This window comes from Megascapheus bottae, chromosome 2 (genome assembly GCF_031878675.1).
Source record: "Megascapheus bottae isolate mThoBot1 chromosome 2, mThoBot2.hap1, whole genome shotgun sequence".
Classification (NCBI taxonomy): Eukaryota; Metazoa; Chordata; class Mammalia; order Rodentia; family Geomyidae; genus Megascapheus; species Megascapheus bottae.
In genome coordinates, this window is record NC_143510.1 from 52135829 (window position 1) to 52159159 (window position 23331).

Genomic DNA, 23331 nt, shown 5'->3' on the forward strand with positions numbered 1-23331 from the left:
CCTGAGTTCAAGACCCAGGACTGGCGAAAACAAAAAAGTACAGATCAAAGTATATGCACACACCAAAAAAAAAAAAAAAACTCCAAATATAGATGCCAAAATACCATCGTACTCGGAAAAATAGGGAAGTATTTACTCTTCTCTTCTGACTCATATTTTACTCTCTTCTGGCACTACTTTATCAGCAAGATCAACCATGAACAAACTATTAGCAAAGAGAAACATGTCAGTGACTGACTTTATCCTCCTGGGTCTGACTGATGATCCAGAGCTACAGGTGGTGATTTTCTTCTTTCTGTTCCTCACCTACATTCTGAGCATCACTGGAAATCTAACCATCATTGCCCTTACCCTGCTGGATTCCCATCTGAAGACTCCCATGTATTTCTTTCTCAGGAATTTCTCCTTCCTGGAAATTTCATTCACTTCCGTTTGTAACCCTAGGTTTCTGATCAGCATTTTAACTGGGGACAAGTCTATTTCCTATAATGCTTGCGTCGCTCAGTTGTTTTTCTTTATCTTCCTTGGCTCAACGGAGTTTTTCCTCCTGGCCTGTATGTCTTACAATCGTTACGTGGCTATCTGCAAGCCCCTGCACTATACCACCATCATGAGAAACAAGATTTGTTACCAGCTCATCATCAGCTCGTGGCTAGCTGGTTTCTTGGTAATTTTTCCACCTCTCGCCATGGGCCTGAAGCTAGACTTCTGTGATTCCAATGTCATTGACCATTTCACCTGTGACTCTGCTCCTTTGCTGCAAATCTCTTGCACAGACACAAGCACATTAGAGCTCATGAGCTTTGTTTTAGCTCTGTTCACTCTGATGACCACACTGACGCTCATCCTTCTATCCTACACTTACATCCTCAGAACAATCCTGAAAATCCCCTCAGCTCAACAAAGGAGAAAAGCTTTCTCAACCTGCTCCTCACACATGATTGTGGTCTCCATCTCCTATGGAAGTTGCATCTTCATGTACGTGAAAACATCCCCCAAAGATGGAGTTGCTTTAACAAAAGGGGTGGCTGTACTCAATACCTCCGTGGCACCAATGTTGAACCCATTTATTTACACTTTGAGAAACCAGCAGGTGAAACAAGCACTCAAGGGCATTGTGAGGAAGGTACTTGCCTCAAAAACTTGATGTGAATGTGACTTGATATCTGACACTGGCAGGCAATTTCAACCAGAATCTAATAAACATCTTCCTTCCTACTTTTCTCTCTCCTCTTCTAATACTTTCCTCTCTTCAGACTTTTCTCTCCTTTAGAAATACAAGAGACTATTTTGAATTTATTTACCTTCCTTACATGATAGCCCTTTTATGAGTTCATGTACAATAGTGTTATGGAGTGATTTTATTCAGTTTATCTCATACAATTGAAGATAGAACTAAGGTCATTTTGTATTTTAATATATGTACTTCTGAACAGAACAGAACATTTGCTTATCTATAATCCATGCTTGTGTTTAAGCAAACAAATATTTACTTTCATATATATGTGTATATGCATCTGTTTTTATGCATAAGTTGTCCCTGTTTTCTTTTAGCGGTGCTTAAGGTTTCTACTCTATTTGTAAATATTTGTTATTATTGCTATGTTAATGATACATACAGACATGAGTGGTACAGGAATCACTAATTCACAAACAGTAAATTGAAAGTTTAAAAAGAGATAGAAAGAAATGTTAATTTCTCTGCTGAACAAGAACTTTAATTTTAGCTGATTTTTAACTCACATAACATTTTAAAATTTGAATTATATGAGTAAGAAATAGAATTATTTTGGTACTCTCAATAGAACAATTTATTCTATGCAGTATTATTTTAATCATACTAATTATTGCTTTTTTATGAGGTCTTAAAAAGAATTATAGCCAGGTATGGTAACTCATGCCTGTAATCCTAGCTACTCAAGAGGCTGAGATGTGAGGATCAAGATTCAAAACCAGCCCGTGCACAAAAAGGCCTAAGATTCTTATCTCCAGTTAACCTCTAGAAAATGGGAAAGGGGGCTTGGCTCAAGGGTAGGGAGTTAGCCTACCTCAGGGAGGCTCTTCAGCTCAGAGAAAGTGCCCAGTCTGAGTTCACGACCCATGACCCACAAAAAAAAAAAAAGAATTATAATGTACCTATGATTTTAATAGCAAAAGGAAATGGCAATGGCAAGTAATCCCTTTTTTGTTGTTTTGGCAGTCCTGGGCTTGAACTCAGGGCCTGAGCACTGTCCTTGGACTTTCTCAAAGCTAGAGCTCTACCACTTGAGCCTCAGCACCACTTTCGGCTTTTTTCTATGTTTGTGGTACCAAGGAATTGGTGCATGCTAAGCAAGCACTCCACCTCTAGGCCAAACTCCCAGCCTCCAAGCAATCCTTTTTTTTGTCTTGTCAGTTATTGGGATTGAACACAGGGCCTGGGCCCTGTCCCTGAGGAATTTGTCTAAATGCTATCCCTCTTCACTCTACCACTTAGAGCCTCAGCTCCACTTCCAGTTTTCTGATGGTTAATTGGAGATAAGAGTTTCATGGACTTTGCTAGCTTTGAACCAGGATCCCCAGATCTGAGCCTCCCGAGTAGCTGGATTACAGGTGTGAGTCACCAGTGCCGAGTCAAGTAGCCCATTTTTATTGACTTGGAAATAACACTGTAGAGAACCTTACCTTTCCTTGGGTCATAATGCAGAAATCTGCATTATCTATAAAGTGTTCTTCCTAATAATAATGTTTTGTGTCACCCCATTGCCAGTGGCTCACTCCTGTAATCCTAGGACGCTAAGGTCTAAGATTCATGGTTTAAAGCCATCTGGGGCAAAAAAGTCCAAGAAATTCTTATCTCCAGTTAACAACAGAAAGGCAGAAAATAGATATGTGGCTCAAATGATATCGTGTCAGCCTTGAGCAAAAGAGCAATCTCCAAAACTGGCACACACAGAGAAAACACGATGTTTTGTGTTTTTTATCAGCAGTCTCACTCTAATTTTGATGAGATGCTTCCATTTTATTATGGGAGATAATGTTAGTTGTCAAAAATAAACATTAACAGAAAAAAAATTCAACAGTTTATGAAATTTAACAAAAAGGAGCACACAAAATACCAGCTCCTTTGGGACACAGCCAAGGTAGTACTCAAGGAAAATATATAGCTCTTAGTGCTTACATTAACAAATTGGAAAAATCACAAACCAACAATTTAAATATAGCACCTTAAGCTTCTGTAAAAAGAGCAACAAACCAACCCTGATCCCAGTAGAAGGAAGCAAATTATTAAAATCAAAGCAGAATTAAATGCATTGAAATCCAAAAAAAAACAATAGAAAGAATCAACAAAACATGGAGTTGTTTCTTTGAAAGAATTAACAAAATTGACAAACCCTTAGCAAATCTTACCAAAAAAAAAGAAGGGAGCATACAGAAATAAACAAAATCACAGATGAGAATGGTAATATCATGACAGAAATTACCAAGATCCAGAGCATCATGAGGGAATACTCTTCAAACCTTTATGCCAACAAATTTGAGAATCTAGAAGAAATGGATGAATTTATAGCCAACATTAACATGCTAACACTGAACCAAGAAGACCCAATCCAAATAAACAGACCTATTTCAAGCACTGAAATAGAAATGGCAATAAGAGACCTTCCATCCAAGAAAAGCCTAGGGCCAAGTGGATTCACACCTGAATTCTATAAGGTCTTCAAAGCAGAGCTCACACCAATACTCCTCAAGCTCTTCAACAAAACAGAAAACGAAGGCTCTTTACCCAACTCATTCTACAAAGCCACTATAACCCTCATCCCAAAACCAGACAGAGATTCATCAAAGAAACAGAACTATAGACTCATTTCTTTGATGAATATTGATGCAAAAGTTCTCAATAAAATACTGGCCAACCGTCTTCAGCAACTCATCAAAAATTATACACTATGATCACACAGGATTAATCACAGGAATGCAAAGCTGGTTCAACATATGCAAGTAAATTAATATAATTCAACAGGAGCAAGGACAAGAAGCACATGATTGTGTCAATAGATGCAGAAAAGGCATTTGACAAGATCCAACACCCCTTTATGCTAAAAGCTCTGGAGAATCTAGGAATCCATGGAACATTCCTCAATATGATAAAGGCTGTGCATGACAAACCCACAGATAGCATTATACTTAATAGCGAAAAGCTAAAGCCATTTCCTCTAAAATCAGGAAAGAGACAAGGATGCCCACTCTCTCCACTCCTCTATAACACAGTATTAGAATTCCTAGACAAAGCAATAAGGCAAGAAGCAAGCATAAAGGGGATCCAAATAGGGAAAGAGGAAGTGAAACTCTCCCTCCTTGCAGATGACATGATTCTGTATTTAAAGAATCCTATAGACTCCATTCCCAAGCTCCTTGAGCTGATTCAAAACTTTGGCAAGGTAGCAGGGTATAAAATTAATCCTCAAAAATCAACTGCCTTCCTCTAGGCCAACAGTGAGAGGAACGAGGCAACTCAGGAAAGCAACTCCTTTTGCAATAGCCTCAAAGAAAATCAAGTACCTAGGAATTTTCTTAACTGAGAATGTAAAGCACCTTTTTGATGAAAACTTTAAAACCCTGAAAAAGGAAATTAAAGCAGAACTGAGGAAATGGAAAAACCTCCCATGCTCCTGGATTGGAAGAATCAACATCATGAAAATGACAATCTTGCCAAGGGCTATCTACAAATTCAACACAATACCCATTAATATCCCAATGTCATTCTTTAAAGAAATAGAAGAGGCAATCCAAAATTTCACATGGAATAATAGAAGACTCCCGTATAGCAAAAACACTTCTTAGCAGAAAGAACAGTGCAGGAGGAATTTCAATACCAAACTTTAGACTCTATTACAGAGCTATAATTATCAAAACAGCTTGGTACTGGCACAAGAACAGGCCTGAAGACCAATGGAATAGAACTGAGGACCCAGATATTAAGCCACAAACCTATGGCCACCTAATCTTTGATAAGGGAGCCAAAAATATAGAATGGAAGAAAGACAGCCTGTTCAACAAGTGGTGCTGGCAGCACTGGTTAAGCACCTGCAGAAAACTCAAGTTGGATCCTTCTTTGTCACCCTGCACCAGGATTAACTCCAAATGGATCAAACAAAGACCTAGAGGTAAAAGCAGATACACTGAAAACTTTACAAGAAGGAATAGGAGATACACTAGGCCTCCTTGGCACAGGTCAAAACTTTCTCAATAAGGACCAAGAAACACAACAAATCAGAGAAAGTCTGGATAAGTGGGATTAAATTAGCCTGCAGAGCTTCTGTATGGCAAAAGACATATCTAGCAAATTAACTACAAAGACTACAGAGTGGGAGAAGATCTTCATTAACCATACAACAGACAAAGGCCTCATATCTAAAATATATCAACAACTCAAAAAATTGAATCAATCCAAAACTAATCTCCAAAGAAACAACCATCCCATTAAAAGATGGACCAAAGACTTAGAGTCTTCTCTGAAAAAGAAATAAGAATGGCCTATAGACACATGAAAAATTGCTCGACATCTGAGGCCATAAAAGAAATGCAAATCAAAACAACTCTAAGATTCCACTTCACTCCAGTTAGAATGGCCAGGATCAAGAAATCTAATAACAATAGATGCTGGTGGGGATGTGGCCAGGAGGGATCACTACACTATTGGTGGGAGCGCAAACTCATTCAACCACTAGGGAAAGCAGGATGGCAGTTCCTCAAAAGACTAAACATAGAACTCCCTATGACCCAGCAATTCCACTACTTGGCATTTGCCCCATCATCCAGAAACAAGGACACACTGAATCCACTAGCATAACAATGTTCATTGCAGCACTGTTTACCATAGCAAAGATATGGAACAACCCAGATGCCCCTCAGTTGATGAGTGGATCAACAAGATGTGGTATTTGTACACAATGGAATTCTGTGCTGCTGTCAGAAAGAATGACATTGCCCCATTTGTAAGGAAATGGAAAGACTTCAAAAAAATCCTATTAAGTGAAATAAGCCAGACTCAAAGGAACATAGGCTCAATGGTTTCCCTCATTTGTCATAATCAGTAGAAACCTTGGGCTCTCCTAGCAGAGATTTACAATAGAACAAAACCCAGATACATAAGGCCATATAGCATGATGCTAAATGAAAGGACCTCCAGGATGTAGAAACAAAAGCCATGTAATGAGTGATTGTTGTCCTTAATGTACTATGTTATTTCTCATCTCTTTTGATGTCCCTTGGTTATCTCATATTGTTACTATATTTCACCTTGTTATCTGATACATTGTATATATGCTTATCTGGTTATTTGAAATCAAATAGGGAAGGGTGGAAAACAAGATGAAGGACTGGGGTGGGGGGAGGGAAATGGGGACCAAGACATGAGGCAGGGTATCAATGTATGTGAAGTAATGCACCTTCTATCTAGTTAATGCAATGTAACCCTTCTATTAATTACAATAAAAATATATGGAAAAAATAAACACTAAAATCAAAACAAGTTAAAAACAAAATTAACAGACTGACATTGTTAGGAAGACCTGCAAAATGCAAATTTCTGCTTAGGGTAGAAGCTAGAAAGGGTGGTTCAGGTGCTTAGGACTTATTAATTGCTGTGATACTGCTACATAAATTACACTTCTTCATAAATAGCCAACTGTTCAGCAGTGTCAGGATTCTAAATCTAATGGGATCATCCACTAAAATAAAGTTTCTCTCTAGTATCTTATTTGCTGAGTAATCACCATTGTTTCTACCTTGTCTGATCAAAAACCTGGAACTTGTCTTTTCTACTTGTTCACGTTTTCATTACATTAATTAGCAAAATGGTTGGCTGTTATCCCAAATATTCTCCCATCTTTCTCATTGTTTGTGACCAAAATGTGATCACTGTGTAAATGATAATCTTGGTCTTTGAAGACAAACAGCAATAAAGGAAACAGCATTGCATAAAATCCTTGAAAGAAGGAAAGAATAGAGTTGCATAAAGTGCTTGAATAGAAACAAAATAACTGTCCATGATCTCGGAAGGCTTTGGCAATGAAGTTCGATTCCTGGAAACATCTGGGCTGCCTGCTGGCTCCTCTCTACTGCCCTCATTTACTGCCAAAATACACAAATTTCTCCTTGTTTTCCCATTCTAAGTCCTGTGAGCATTTTTCATGAGGTGAGGCTAACCTTCAAAAGCACTCTTAAACAGAGTAAATTTGTTTTCAAGCTTTTTATGTAGAAACTCAACCTAAGATGGGCTCTGCTGGCTCATGCCTGTAATCCCAGCTATTCAGGAGATTAAGATCTGAGGAGAATCAAAGTTCAAAGGCAGCCCAGGCCAGAAAGTCTTTCAGATTCTTATCTCCAATCATATTGCAGAAAAGACCAGAAGTGGCACTGTGGCTCAAGTGGTGGAGTGCTAGCCTTGAGCAGAAGGAGTTCAGAGACAGCATTCAGGCCCAGATTTCAAGTCCCAGGATTAGCAAAAAAAAAAAAGTGGGGGGAGAGGAAGGCAGGCAGTAAGGAAGGAATTCAACCTGATGACAGAAGCTCATTTATCATAATGATGAATAGCTGAAATCCCAAACAAACAGAAGAGTGGACCAAGAGACGGAGTCATCCATCTCTTGTTCTCTTGTTTCCCACTTTGAATAACTATTGACACACCAAACTGTCTTCTAGACCTGTCCCAGGACCAGCTAGTGACCTGTGTTACTGATCAGGAAGCCAGAAAAGGAACACAGCACTGTGGTTTTGTATAATAATAAGATGCAGTCGAGATGCCCTCAGAATTGCTTTGTGATTCACTACCTTCACCCCACTGCCTCCACCTAGACTTGGGACCTGGAACTCAGAGCCAAGCTCCCAAAAGTGACATCTGGCACTAAACAGATGCCAAGGGGCTTTGTCCCCAGCCTATAGCTTGCCATTTGAGACAGTAGACCAGCAAACAGAATTCTGCCTCCATTAGGACAGACACATTTTCCTGCATTATTGCCACTGCTGGAGTCATCCTCTGGCAAACAATTCCTTCCCTGACATGCTGCAAGTCTCTGTCACCATAAACCTTAGGTACAGCCCCACTTAGCATCAGCTTTGATAGCTAACTGTCTGTCTGTGCCACAGTCCTTCCCCCTACCTCAGGCCTCACAGGTATCTGCAGGCCAGTAGGCACACACAGAACCCCGAAATCTGTACCAGGATGTATTCACATCTTGAGCCTACATCACCACCAGGGGTGGCTTAGGCCTGGGCACACCCTTAAGATTGTGCAAGGCTTTGTGACAATGAGATATCTGTGTTATCAAATTTAGCAGCTATCTGTGTTATCAAATTTAGCAGTGGCTTTGGTGTTAATGGCAGTGCCCTCAAACTTGAGCAGAACTACATGGTACGAGACTCCATTCACTGCAGGTAGAACAGGAAATTAGAACAGGGTTTTGATTTAGAATTCATCATTAGGAAAGTAAAGCCTAGCATTGGGCAGATCCTAATGGATTCTGCCTCCCCACAAGAAACCCAGATCTTCCAGGTCCAGGGTTGGCAAAAAGGAAAAGGAGGAGCAGGTCACCAAGAAACATCAGTATGAGATTAGGAAATGCTGGCCACCTGTATTAACTGGAGGAAATCAGCCCTTTTGTTATCACTGAAACACCTCATAAAGAAATAGAAACAAGCGACTTACCCAGATTCACAAGTTACAGATTTAAAAATCTTTTTCACCTTTGCCAGAATTAAACTGGGGATGTTCAAAGGTCTGGCTAACCATGTTACAAAAGGAAAGCAGAGATATAAGTAATAAACATTTTGAAGTTTCACATTCTGACTTGGAACTTCAGATGAGATCAATACATTTAGACTGGCTTTTACAGGTACAGAAAGTACACATGCTTCATAAGAAATATTTATATTGCACAAGATTTTTCTGATAGATTTATGTTGACACAGAAGGACATTAATAAGAATACACTTCACCTCAGTAGAATTACCTCATTATTCATTGCTTCCAAACTTGAGGAAATGTATGCTCCAAAACTCCATGAGTTTGCTTATGTCAGTGATGGTGCTTGCAGTGAAGAGGATATCTTAAGGATGGAACTCACTATTTTAAAGGCTTTAAAGTGGCAACTTTGTCCTGTAACAGTCATCTCCTAATTAAATCTCTTTCTACAAAGAGATTTGCTATTAAAGATGCTCCTAAAGTTCTACCTCAGTATTCTCAGGAAACATTTATTCAAATAGCACAGCTTTTAGATCTGTGTATTCTATCCATTGACTCTTTAGAGTTCCAGAACAGTATATTGGCTGCCACTGCCTTATGCCATTTTATCTCCACTAAAGTGCTTAAGAAAGCCTCAGGTTTGGAATAGGACAACATGTCAGAATGTGTATACTGGATGGAACCTTTTGTCAGTGTAGTAAAAAGTAAAAGTCCGGTGAAACTGAAGACTTTTAAGAAGATACTTATGGAAGACAGACATAATATTCAAATGCATAAAAACTATTTGGTTGTGCTTGAAGAAGAAAATTATGTAAATACCTTCAGAAAAAGAGGACAGTTGTCATCAGTGTGCGATGGAGGTATTATGATACCACCAAAGAGCACTGAAAAACCACCAGGAAAACACTAAAGTTGCTGACAAAGCCAACAAATTGGAATTGACCAAGTACTGGGAAGAATGTCATACATCTGAACTAAAAAATTATAAGAAAATAGTGCTGTGATTCCAATTAAAAAGTTACACGTCTGTTACTTTTAGAGCCACTTCAAATTAGCATGAAAGAAATTAACTTACTTTCTGAATTAGCTGTTAAACAGCAGGACTTGTTTACAAAACCTGACTTCATTCACAAGGTTACAGAATAGCCTGCCACTATTAATGCCATGGAAATTATGGGGTTTTTGTTTGGGAGTCCAGTGTTACTATATTTATCTTGATAAATTAGGAATTTTATCTTTGGAGTATTGGACTAGACATCTGCTACCTTACAAGAATAGGTAAGTGTTACAATACTCTGAACCTAGCTTTTAAGACTTTCAGAATTCCTATCCTGTTGACTAGTGCAATCTGCTTACTGAAAATAAAATTTAAACTTGTTTACAAGATTATTTTGTAATAAGATGACTAATTTATCAGAAGTGCTATAACAAGCTATGATAAAACTTGAATTTTCACAAATGGTGAAATTTAATATGTAAGCTAATTTGTTTGCCTTGCAATATATTTTTTAATCAGTACAGTTTTGGATGAACCTCTAAATAGCGGGAGAACCAAAGAAAATAAAAATAAGTGCTTTGGCTCCTTTGGGGCTTTGGCAGATGAACTGTCTTATAATATATACTTTTGAATATCATAATTTGGGTAAAACTTAAAATTTCAAACTCTTTGTATGAGAATGTCACTTTATCACTCTTAAGACATCCCTAAGAATTGTTATTTGGCTAAGGTTTGATTTAAGTTTGCAAAATCATTAGATCCTAAATTTAAATTCCTTCATTATGAGACAAAAATAATATAAAAAATGATAGAACTTTAACACTTAACCTAAAGTTACTTTTCTTAAGGCAGTAAAGTATCCCACCAAAATGTATTTATTTAAACTTGCTGTTATATATACATTAGCTTCTCTATACATGTTTTAGACTAACGATTTTTAAAGAAATTTTAGCCACATGAACTAGATATGATTAGAAACAATATAGTACATTATACCAGATTGCTAGTTCATTACTAGACGTGTGACTGTCCTCCTTTTGAAGAAAGTGTACATTGAAGCTATTGCTATGGTATGAAGCCTTCTGTATAGTTTTTGTTTTTAAACTAAATATATTTCAGTATTTTGTCTGGAAAAAAAAACCACTGTGTACATATGTAGTATATAAACTAAATCTTATAATACTGCTTATTTTTAACCCATTGTTTAAAAAATAAATGTGAATTTTTTGGGGGGGTCATGGGGCTTGAACTCAGCCTGGGCACTGTCCCTGAACTCTTCAGCTCAAGGCTACCACCCTATCCCTGGGCCTGGGCGTTGTCCCTGAGCTCTTCAGCTACCCCTTGAGCCAAGCCTCACTTCCCATTTTCTAGAGGTTAATTAGAGATAAGAGTCTCAGGTTCTTCTGTGCCTAGGCTGGCTTTGAACCTTGATCCTCAGATCTCAGCCTCCCGAGTAGCTAGGATTACAGGCAAGAGCCACCATGCCCGGCTGTGAAAAACAAGTTAACAAGAAAGAAAGGAAAGAAAGAGAAGGAAGGAAAGAAAGAAAGAAAGAAAGAAAGAAAGAAAGAAAGAAAGAAAGAAAGAAAGAAAGGAAAGAAAGAAAGAAAGGAAAGAAAGAAAGAAAGAAATGAAGGAAGGAGGAAAAAAAAAGAAAAAAAGAAAGAAAGAAAAAGCTGAGCACAGGTGGCTCACACCTGTAATCCTAGCCACTCAAGAGGCTAAGATCCGAGAATCACAGTTTAAAGCACAAATGTGTATACAACTCTTATCTCCAATATCCACCAGAAAACTAGAAGTGGCATTGTGGCTCAAAGTGATAGAGCACTAATCTTGAGCTGAAGAGTTCAGAGACAGTGCTAAACCCCGAGTTCAAGCCATGTGAAGGAAAAAAAAATTTAAAGAAAGAAGTTAAGGCAGTGTGTTTCGTATGTTTTTCTCCCAACAGAGGTTTACAATAAGGCAAAACCTAGATACATAAGACCATATAGGATGAAGCTAAATGAAAGGACCTCCAGGATCTGGAAACAAGAGCCATATAATATGTGATTATTGTTCTTACTGTACTATGTTATTTCTCATCTCTTTTGTTTGTCCCTTGGTTATCTCATATTGTTATAGTATTTTACCATGTTATCTGATATACTGTATATATGTTTATTTATGTATTTGAAATAGGATAGGGAAGGGGGAAAACAAGATGAGGGGAGGGGAAAGAGGAGGGAAATGGGGACAAAAATCTGAGAAAGGGTAGCAATGTTTGTGAAGTAATGCACCTTCTATCTGGTGAATATAATGTAACCCTTCTATTAATTACAATAAAAATATATTTTAAAAAAGAATGCCATTCCTCAACCATTTGGATACATTAACTTTCTTTCTCATGTATATCATATGTAAATCATCTGCTGATGAATGAACATTTTGAGCTCTTCCTAGTGACACAAGCTACTACTAAAGAGTTTATTCTGAAGCTAGATGGGGCAATACCTATCTGTAATCCCAGTACCCTGAAAGTTGATACAGAGGATCATGACTCTGAAGCAAGTCTGGGCTACAAAGCAAGTTCCAGACTAGGCTGGTCACATGGTTGGAAAGTATATATAATATATATATATATATATGTTTTTTTAAAGAAAAAGAAGAAAGTTAAGGCAGTATGTTTCATGTGTTTCTTATTTTGAAAAAAGAGAGAGAGAAATGCAAACAACTAAGCTTTCCAAATGAGTCGTGCTTATGACAAACATGAGATTAAAATATAATTTAAAACATCAAAAGAGCTTTGATGAAAATGATAAATTCCAACATTATTTTTCTAAGTTTTCTGGTAGGATTGTTTGAGTGTTCATTATTTTTGTGCTGGATTTCTTTTTGCTTTTACTTTTCTTCATATTCCTTTTTTTTTTTTTTTTTTGGCCAATTCTGGGGCTTGAACTCGGGGCCTGAGCCCTGTCCTTGAGCTTTCTCAAGGTTAGCACTCTACCACTTGAACCATACCACCACTTCTGGCATTTTCTAGGTATGTGGTACCAAGGAATCAACGCAAGGCTTTATGCATGCAAAGCAAACACGCTACCACTAGGCTACATTCCCAGCCCATCATAGTACTTCTTAAAGGTATAGAGGGTGCTTTTGTTCATTCCCCTCCCTTGCACAGTACTGAACAAAAGCCTTACGAGTTGAGTGATCCAGCATCACCAGCACATGTGCATGTGCTGTTTTGTTTCCTTCTCCTTTAGGCTTCCTTGTCCCCAGGTGTTCCCTGCCTCCTGCTACCTGTGAGAGGCTGAGTGCCAAAACGGATTACACTGCGTCCTTAGTGACTTTTAAACCTGGGACTCCAAGGACCTTTTTTTTTCTACTGTCTTCTACTATAGTTGGAACATATAAAACAACTAGTTATAATTAGTATTAGGTATGACAGATCAGCAAACCTTAACTACAGTATGTACAGTTTGGGAACCTCCTCCCACTTACACTAGATGCTCCTGTATTTTATCCAGCTAGAAAGCAAATATTTGTCTTCATTTACAATGGCTGGAGCTCTGTCCTGTAAAGAGCTCTGAGAAGGAGGGCTCTGGGTATTTCAGGGACTTTTCTAGTTGAACGCATTTCCCTGAGAAAACCAATACTCACTGTTCAGCTGGTGTCTCATTATGAATATCTACAAACTGCCAGCAGAGAGCATGGAAGACCCCTCTGCTTAAAGGGTAAGCATGTTGCACATTTGTTACTCTGTTAAATACGTGTGTACTTTTTGCAGAAAGAGAGATATCTAAGGAATACATCTCCCTCTTTAAGGAAAGCTTTAGAATGAAATAATTTGCTGAATGCTAACATCAGAAAACATACAAATATTTATTTTTAAAAATTCCTAGAAAGATGACCCTCAGAAATGACCACTTCTACCTGGGCTTTTTTTTTTCCAGTTGCGAGGGTTGAACTCAGACACTGGTCCTGTCCTTGAGTTCTTTTGCTCAAGACTAATCCCTCTACCACTTTGAGTCACTGCTGCTCCTCTTCCAGTCTTTGAGTGATTGATTAGAGTTGTCTCACAGGGACTTTTCTGCCCAGGCTGGCCTCAAACGATGATCCTCATATCTCAGCCTTCTAAGTAGCTAGAATTACAGCATGAACCAAGGGGGCCCAGCTAAAAAATAAAATAAAATAAAATAGTTGACAAGCACACATCCATGCAAAAAAATAAATAAATTTCAAGTGCACATATGTAAAATAAGAGTAGATGGAGTCACATCTGTAATCCTAGTGACTCAAGAGTCCGAGATCTAAAAATGATGATTTAAAGTCAGCCAGGGCAAGAAAAGTCCATGACATTCTCATTTCGAATTAACCAGCAAAATGCCAAACATGGATCTATGGCTCAAGTGGTAGAGTGTCAGCCTTGGGTAAAAAATCTGAGGGATAGCCCAGATAGCACGCAGGCCCTGAGTTCAAGCCTTAATAATGGTACAAAAAATAAAATAGATTCTGTTACCCAGTTGAATCAATACAGTTTCCAACAGTTCTCTCCTTTTCTGGCTCAGTCAACAAACTCTTTGTTTCCAATACCAGTTAAAACAAAGTCTTCATAAATCTAAAACATGCAGGTAAGCTGTACAACAACAGTGACCAAGGCCTGGGTCACTAGAGACTCTCTGGCCACTTATCTAAAACATAGTGGAGACATGAACAGTGAACACATATTTTAACTCTCCAGCTCTCAGCCTGTATGTGTGACATACTTATAATGCTACATGGAACATGGCAAGAGATCTGCTTGTTAGTATGATGGTTTGCTGACTTAAGTCTTGAGAGAATATATTTTAAAAGTTAATGAGAGGCCTAGAATTTGGCCTAGTGGTAAAATGCTTGCCTGGCATGCAGGAAGCCCTGGGTTCAATTCCTCAGTACCACATAAACAGCAAGCACCAGAAGTGGTAATGTGGCTCAAGGACAGTGCCCAGACCCTGAGTACAAGCCCCAGGACTGGCACCCAAAAAAAGTTAATGTGCTTAAAAGCCTGATAGTAACAAATTAAGAAATGAATGCCTGATATAAAAACCGAAGGAAAAGTTATAGACATGAAGGAAATATGAAGGAAATGAGAAAAGAGGGAATATAGTTCCAGAGTTATGGAATTCAGCAACTTTTGTCTTGAGTTTCTCCACAATATATTGCATAAATATATTCCAGCCTGAATACCTGTATACACACATACTTACATACATATACACACATGTGTGTTCTCATTATAAAATCCAGCAGATTTAGTAAGTCTTAATATGAGGATATTGAGTGAATTGAATCTTTGTGAGATAAATGAATACTAATGAGATGCTTAATCATCTTTAACTGAGTTTGCCTTTAAGTATCGATTACAGTTCAAGTCTCTGCCATTTTCCTTTAGGTATGGCAAAACCCAAAAGTCAATCATGAGAAACCACACCTTAATAACAACATTCATCCTTCTGGGACTAACAGAAGATCCTCAGCTGCAGGTCTTGCTTTTTCTTTTTCTATTTATCACATACATGCTGAGTGTTACTGGCAACCTGACCATTATTACTCTCACCATAGTGGATCCCCACCTTAAAACACCCATGTATTTTTTCCTCCAAAATTTCTCTTTCTTGGAAATCTCTTTTACAACGGCCTGTGTTCCAAGATTCCTATATAGCATTTTAACTGGAGACAAAACAATCGCCTATAGTGCATGTGCCATTCAGCTGTTTTTCACCTATCTCTTTGGCATAACTGAGTTTTTTCTCTTGGCTACCATGTCCTATGACCGCTATGTGGCCATCTGCAAACCTTTGCATTATATGACCATCATGAACAACAGAGTTTGCAAAACTATGGTTTTGGCTTGCTGGGCAGTAGCATTTGTGATTATCCTTCCACCTCTCAGCTTGAGTTTGGACCTGGAATTCTGCGACTCCAATGTCATTGATCATTTTGTCTGTGACGCAAACCCTATCCTTAAAATCTCATGCTCAGACACATGGCTAATTGAGCAAATGGCCCTTGTCTGTGCCATACTGACCTTCATCATCACTCTTACATGCGTTGTCCTCCCCTACACCTACATCGCAAGGACAATTCTGAAGTTCCCTTCTGCCCAGCAAAGGACAAAGGCCTTTTCCACCTGCTCTTCCCACATGATCGTGGTTTCCATCACCTATGGCAGCTGCATCTTCATCTACGTCAAACCCTCAGCCAAAGAGGAGGTAACCATTAATAAAGCTGTATCTGTGCTTATTACTTCCGTATCACCTATGCTGAATCCTTTCATATATTCTCTGAGGAACAAACAAGTTAAGCATGCTGCTACTGACTTCCTCAGGAAAGTTACCCTTCTCTTAAAGAAGTGAAGTACATCCACATTGACAAAAGAGCCCAAACTTTTGCATATTTCTCATAAAACCAATAACCACCTTTATTTCTTTCATATATTTTTATTGTAATTAATAGAAGGGTTACATTATATTAGCCAGATAGAAGGTACATTAATTCACGTACATTGATACCCTTTCTCATGTCTTGGTCCCCATTTCCCTCCCCCCACCCCCATCCCTCATCTTGTTTTCCCCCCTTCCCTATCCAATTTCAAATAACCAAATACAAATATATCCAATATATAAGATAACAAAGTAAGATACTGTAACAATATGAGATAATCAAGGGATGGCAAAAGAGATAAGAGATAACATAGTACATTAAGGACAACAATCACTCATTATAATGGCTTTTGTTTCTATATCCTAGAGGTCCTTTCATTTAGCATCCTACTATATGGCCTTATGTATCTAGGTTTTGCTCTATTGCAAATCTCTGCTAGGAGAGACCAAGGTTTCTACTGATTATGACAAATGAGGGAAACCATCGAGCCTATCTTCCTTTGAGTCTGGCTTACTTCACTTAATATGATTTTTTCTAAGTCTTTCCATTTCCTTACAAATGAGGCGATGTTGTTCTTTCTGACAGCAGCATAGAATTCCATTGTGTACAAATACCACAACTTGTTGATCCACTCATCAACTGAGGGACATCTGGGTTGGCAATAACCACCTTTATAATATCATGGCCTGCAAGGTAGTCAGTTGAACTCTCTAGTCTTTTAAACATCAATTATCTATTCATTCAATTGCTCAATAACTTAGCTATTTTAACAATACAAATAAGCAAAATTTACGACTCTCTACCTTTTAACTAGAATTTATCAGAAAAAAAATCACTAAATTTCCTTCTTTCCAGATTGTTTTCCCAGACAGAATAATGGTGTGAAATCATTAGAGATTTTTTTTAAGTCTTTTGAAAAGTGGTTCATAGGCAAGACACAAATTTCTGCACCCCAAAATAAAGCTGGCTTCTGGTGTAATCCTACCTGCTTGGAAGGCTGAGATTGGTGGGATTATGGCCCAAGTCCAGTTTTGGAGGAAACGTTCAAGAGATTCCCTTCTCAGTGAAGAGATGTATGCTGTGATGCATTTTTTTTTCATCCTAGCTGCTGGAATCCTAACATAGGTGGATCACACCCAGACACATGTGTTCAGGCCAGAAGTGAGTCCCTAAACACCAAAACTGCCAGGATAAAAAAAGCTGAAGGTGTAGACCAGAGGACTGGAGCTCACAATCCAGAACTTCAACAACAAAAATGAACAAATCTAACAAAACTTTTAAATGTCGGAGGGAAAATGAGACATTTTAAAGAAAAACATTTTAAAGGAAATACAAGTGAAAGAATAGTTTTGTGGCACCATTACCCTTAAAAGCAGTTCATTTTATACCTATATATGAAGATTCTGTGAAGCAATAAAAATATAAATAGTTGCCAGGGGAAAACATCACATCTTTAATTTATTAAAAGTAAAGGGGGCCAGGAGTTTGGCCTAGTAGTAGAGTGCTTGCTTAGCATGCACGAAGACCCGGGTTCAATTCCTTGGTACCACATGCATAGACAAAAGCTGGGAGTGGTGCTGAGGCTCAAGTGGTAGAGCTCTAGCCTTGAGAAAATCCAAGGACAGGGCTCAGGCCCTGAGCTAAAGCCCAGGACTGGCAAAAAAAAAATGTAAAGGGAATTCCCAATTGCACTGTTAGTCAATAGTTTTTGTTTTTTTTATTTTAAAATGATCTTAAATCAAAACCATTATTTTGTGACTTCCCACTACTTCTTTTTATAAGCTATTTTTATTCTATCAAATGCTAATAAGGATGCTAACAGCTAAACTAAAACATTTAACACAAAAGAGTCACCATTAATATTTATCACCCAGAAATCTGCATCTAGGAACTTGTACCAAAATTCCTACTGCCAGCAAGATTATTCATTTCAATTATCTCGTCACAGCCAAAGGTTAGAAATGACAGCACAGATATCACTTGGCAATTTGTCTGTCCCTTAGGGATGGGCTAAGAGTCAGTGTTCAACACTTCCCTAGAGTCACGTTGGAAAAAGATTGAGCAATGTGGATGGAAGTCCAGAATATTTATCTAGGCTCTGGGTCCAGCTTCCTTTTATACTTCAACTTTGTTGAAATGTTTTTATTTTTGTTTTTTTTTTCAGGAAAATTGTCTCTATTCCCAACAAACTAAGTACATTTGTGTATGTGTTCTTTTGTTCAATCCACAATGCTAATTCAGGGTTGTGCTCAGAATCCCATTCAGAGTTATACAAGACTTTTTCTGGAAGTCTGACACACTGTAAATGCTTACTGTGATACAGTGGGGAAAATTTACGTCTTAAACAACACCAATAAACTGTTCCAGCTAGCTGAGCAATGACCCTGAGTACTAAGCCAGCATTGGACAAGGTTAGAGGACAGATAAGTGACATTCAGAGATGAAGCCTGGCCCCATTCCACTGTGAACCTCAGGAGCAAGCTATGAGAAAAGTTATTCCACCAACAATTTACCTGAGATGTGTTTGTATATTTATGGATTTATTGACCAACTGTGTTTTCTGGCAAGTAAAAGATGCTTACTCGTGAATAATTGCCACCAAAGGTAGCAGCAACAAGTAATGGGCCTAAACATTATACAACCTAAGGTAAGAAAGGAAAAATAAATTCTTATAAAATGGTAATGAAGTAATTAAGTCTGCTACCGAGCTTGTGTTGAGAATTCAAGATTTGTACCTAACCATGCTGTGGGATTAAGGAACATAGGGGAAAAATGTATAGAGTCATTTTCTTTTTAAGTCAATATTTTTATTGTTATTATAAAGGTGATGTACAGAGGAGTTACTATTTCAGAAGTCAGATAATAACTAGTGGTTTATTTTAGACAATGTCAACCCTTTCTTCACTCTCCCAAAGTTTTTCCCTCCCAGCACAGGCCCACAAGTTGGGTTGTCAACTTTTTTAAGTAGCTTTCTATATTTTGAAAATAGATTTTCTTCCATTCAAGGAAAACAAAGCACTGTACAACAACTCGCTCAAAAAAGAAACAAACAGATAAACAACTATTTCTCAGAATTCCTGCGACTCACTAATATATATCTCTGCAAGTAGGAGAAACATAAAAAAATCTTCCCCAGGGCTGGGAACGTAGAGCACTCTCCCACTAGGCCAAACTCCCAGCTCCAATAATCTCTTATTTTTGTACATGGTTTTACCAAATATAAAGGACAAGGCTTGAGCCTCCCTTGGGCTTTCTCAAGGCTAGTGCTCTACCACTTGAATCACAGCACCACTTCTGGCTTTTTCTATGTATGTGGCACCAAGGAATCGAACCCAAGACTTCATGAACGCTAGGCAAGCACTCTACCTAGAACCAGGTCTAGGAATTCTTACGTAAGCATAAACCTCAAAAATGGCATATGAATTTCTGAATTACACAGTAACAACCACAGGACCTGCTGCTAAGTTCTGTCTCTTACCAGTCAACAGACTGCTGTTTCTATTTCAGTTAGAAACACTTTGTCTCACAATTGCAATCAACATTTGCAAAATAGAGCAAAAGCTCTGTCAATCTTCACTCACTTCCACGGCTCTCTGGGCTTGGCAGGGCAATAGGTAATTGAAATCATGATAGATTATTTCAGGTATGTTCTTCTATACCCTTGCCTTTGTGGCTCCCCCTCATTCTGACCCAGATCTGAGCTATGGGAAGGGCTTTGAGAGTAGAACAATTTTAAAAAATGATGTGAGGAAAGTGCAGGAAATGCTTGCAAATTCAAGCTCTCTCCTCTCCTCACTGCTTTTGAGTTATAACAGACTTGTGAAGATAGCTCAAAGTAGCTCACTGTAGATATGGGTTATCTACCATCAGCTGTTGTCATAGCTACCCCAAATGACTTGCAGAGTAGTTTAATACATGAGTTAACTCAGTCAACATCCTGTGCCATGAACACTAGCTGCTGCTGCTGCTGCTACACCCTGCCAAATTGCTAATTCACATCATGATAGGCAAATAAGTGGCTCCTAGCTTCAGGGGATTTTGCTATACAAAACCTAACTGATAGTGAAACACACCCTAAATAAACTTAGCCGAAAAGAACTTTACTGAAATACGTGAATACTCTGACAAACTTGATGAGAAGACCTAGAACACAGAAGGGAAGAAAGATTTGGTACAAGTGCTGTCTGCATTCTTTTCAGCTAACACTGGTCACTTTTCAGTGTGGTTAGATGGACAGTGCTGATGTATATCCAATCATACTTTCACCATTCACTGGAAATATGAGGCATTCGTTTTAATGATCCAAGTAAATGGTCTGAGACTCATACACACTCTAGATTACACAGAGAGGTGTTTTCCTTCTCTTGGCTTCTTCAAGAAAGATGAGACCCTGGTTTTCAGAAAAAATTCACAAAAGGCAACATATGGATGGGTGGTGTTTCTTAATCCAGTCTGCTGCTCTGTGTCTTTTGATTGGATTGTTCAGCCCGTTCACATTTAGGGAAATTATGGATAAGGGGTCAGTGTCCATTGTCATTATTTATTTTTACTTCTATGTTTCTTTCTCTCTCTTTTTTCCCCTTTTGTATTTAGTGAATTATAGGTAATTGCTTCTTGATGGGGGTTCTTGATGTTCTAAAATTTGTTCTCGATTAATTAATATTTTTGTAATGCTGGTTTAGTGTGCACGTATTCATATAGCTTCTCTTTGGAGTGAAATATTCTTGTTTCTCCCTCAAATGTAAATGCCAGTTTTGCTGGATATATCAGTCTGGGTTGGCAGTTGTTGGTCTTCAGGACATCAATGATGTTTTTCCAAGCTTTTCTTGTGTTTAGGGTTTGCATGGAGAGATCTGCTGTAATTCTAATTTTTGCCCATGGTAGTACAGTTCTTTCTTTGTTTTTGCAGCATTTAAGATCAATTCCTTGGTATTCGGGTCTAGTGTCTTTACTACAATGTGTCTAGGCGAGATCCTTCTAGGATCTTGCCTGTTTGGAGTCCTGCAAGCTTCCCCTTTTGAGGTTGGGGAAGTTCTCTGCTATGATTTTGGTGAATAAGGGTTGCATTTCTTTGTTCTGAAATGCGGCGCCCTCATCAATCTCTATTATACGAACATTAGATTTCTTGGCTGCATCTGCCAGGTCCTGGAGTTCTGGATTCTGACTAATTTTTCCAAGGTGGCGATTCTCTATTCCAGCTCTTGTGTTTGGTTTTTGTTTTTTTTTTCCCAGTCCTGGGCTTGAGCCTTGGACTTTCTTAAGGCTAGAGCTCTACCACTTGAGCCTCAGCACCACTTCCAGCTTTTTACTATGTATGTGGTCCCGAGGAATCGAACCCGGGTCTTCATGCATGCTAGGCAAGCATTCTACCACTAGGCCAAACTCCCGGCCTCAGCTCTTGTGTTTTATCTTCCGTTCCTGATGTCCTGTTCTCCATCTCAGTCAATCTGCTGCTTAATGCCTCCATTTTTGCTTGATTTGTGGACACTGAGCTGATCATGTCTGCTGAGAGGGTATTGAACTTCTCTTTGACTTCTCTTTTGAATTCGAAGAGCTCCTTGGTAATTTCCTGCTTTTGTTTTTGGAATTCTGCTTTAATTTCATTGGTCATTTCCAAAAACATCTCCTTGAATAGAGTCATATTTCGTGTCTCTTCAACAAAAAAATTCACAAAAGGGAAGGTTATTAAAATCTTGAATAAAATAAGTAGGAAAATACTTAAAGTTATCATGACAGAGAATCATTCTGATGATCTCATATGCATATATACCACCTGATTAAAGTTTCAAAGTTTTTCCCTACCTACAATAATTCATCTATGCTTTGCCAGATCAAACTTCTGTGAAGCAGAGGTTGGAGAACTGATTACAAGAAAACACAGGAGACAATAAACATGATCGAGAAACAATCTATGTCTTGACTGGAATGGAGCTATTAAGGTATACAGCTTTGTTAAAGTACATCAAATGTACATTTAGAGTGTATGTTTGCATTTACCTTACAAAGCTGACAAAAATAATAAATGATGGGGCTGGGACTTTGGCCTAGTGGTACAGTGTTTGCGTAGCATGCATGAAGACCCAGGTTCAATTCCTTGGTATCACATACATAGAAAAAAAAGCCAGAAGTGGTGCTGTGGCTCAAGTGGTAGAATTCCAGCCTTGATAAAGCCCAAGGACAGTGCTTAGGCCCTGAGCTCAAGGCCAGGACTGGCAAAAAAAAAAAATGATGCATACTATTATAAGCTAGCTTTATATGAATATAATAGTTTGCAAATGTTTTTCTATCTATAAGGAGTTGTGTGTGCACATATATGTGCATGTGTGAGAAAGAGAGAGACAGGCAAATGCTCACCTGAAACCAGGTAGTCGATTTTTGTTGATCTTCCCAGCATCTGGAACTTTGAGATATAAGTGTTTCGCATCTGAGTCATCTAGTCTGACAGTCTGATGCATGATGCAGCTCCAGCCCAGACACATAGTACCTTTCCCAGCTTCCCAGATTTCTCACATCACCTGTTCTAGGTGACTTATTTGAGAGCAATCTCAGTTTCCCTCTGGACACAGCTACTATACTTCTCTATTCTCAAACTTGAGCAAGGGAAGGGAAGGAAGCCTAAGTATTTTCTTCCCTGTCTTTCTGAACGGAAGTCCAGCTCCCTTAAATAATCTACTGAAGTCCTTCCAAGGTGATAACTCTTTTCCTTCCTACCTGGCCACTTACTGTTAAGGACACTGGATTTACTGGATGACAGCAATAATGAAAAGTTCAATCAGCCTCTTCCACGTTGCCCTAGTGGAACTTTTTTTCCTAAAACCTTCAAATTCACACAGCCCAGATTTGCATATGTGAAAAGTGCTGATTTCCCAACCAGATGAGCAGGAGTGATAATGTTAAACCTCACGGAGGCTCCTCCCCCACCCTGGCTTCAGGAACCATGTGATCTCTGGGGCACCCATAACAATCATTCAGATGAATGCTCTATTCTGAAGGATGGTACCCCACTCATGTCCACCATCCTCTCTAGTCTTGTTGTTGTGCTTTCATTGACCATCCCATTGTTTATTAGTGGCTTGTAGGTGACTATATAACAAGACCATGACTGTGATGGTCATAGATCTAACATCAAACGGCCTCCATGAAAGTGGAGCGCTTGTTCAATGCAACGCTGTAATGGGTTCTACATCAGTGGATGTAGAACAAATAATTC

General features: G+C 38.5%; 2 protein-coding genes and 1 pseudogene across 2 annotated transcripts; all 3 read left to right on the forward strand.

Moving 5' to 3' along the window:
* The first annotated feature begins 211 nt into the window (after positions 1-211).
* Positions 212-1147, forward strand: LOC150066997 (olfactory receptor 6C76). Its single transcript, XM_090356597.1, has one exon. The coding sequence runs from the start codon at positions 224-226 to the stop codon at positions 1145-1147; it is 924 nt and encodes a 307-aa protein (XP_090212723.1). The 5' UTR covers positions 212-223.
* Positions 1148-7784: 6637 nt separating this feature from the next.
* LOC150066998 (G1/S-specific cyclin-E2 pseudogene) lies at positions 7785-9635 on the forward strand (annotated as a pseudogene).
* Positions 9636-15154: 5519 nt separating this feature from the next.
* LOC150066999 (olfactory receptor 6C68-like) lies at positions 15155-16093 on the forward strand. Its single transcript, XM_090356602.1, has one exon. The coding sequence runs from the start codon at positions 15155-15157 to the stop codon at positions 16091-16093; it is 939 nt and encodes a 312-aa protein (XP_090212728.1).
* Positions 16094-23331: the final 7238 nt, after the last annotated feature.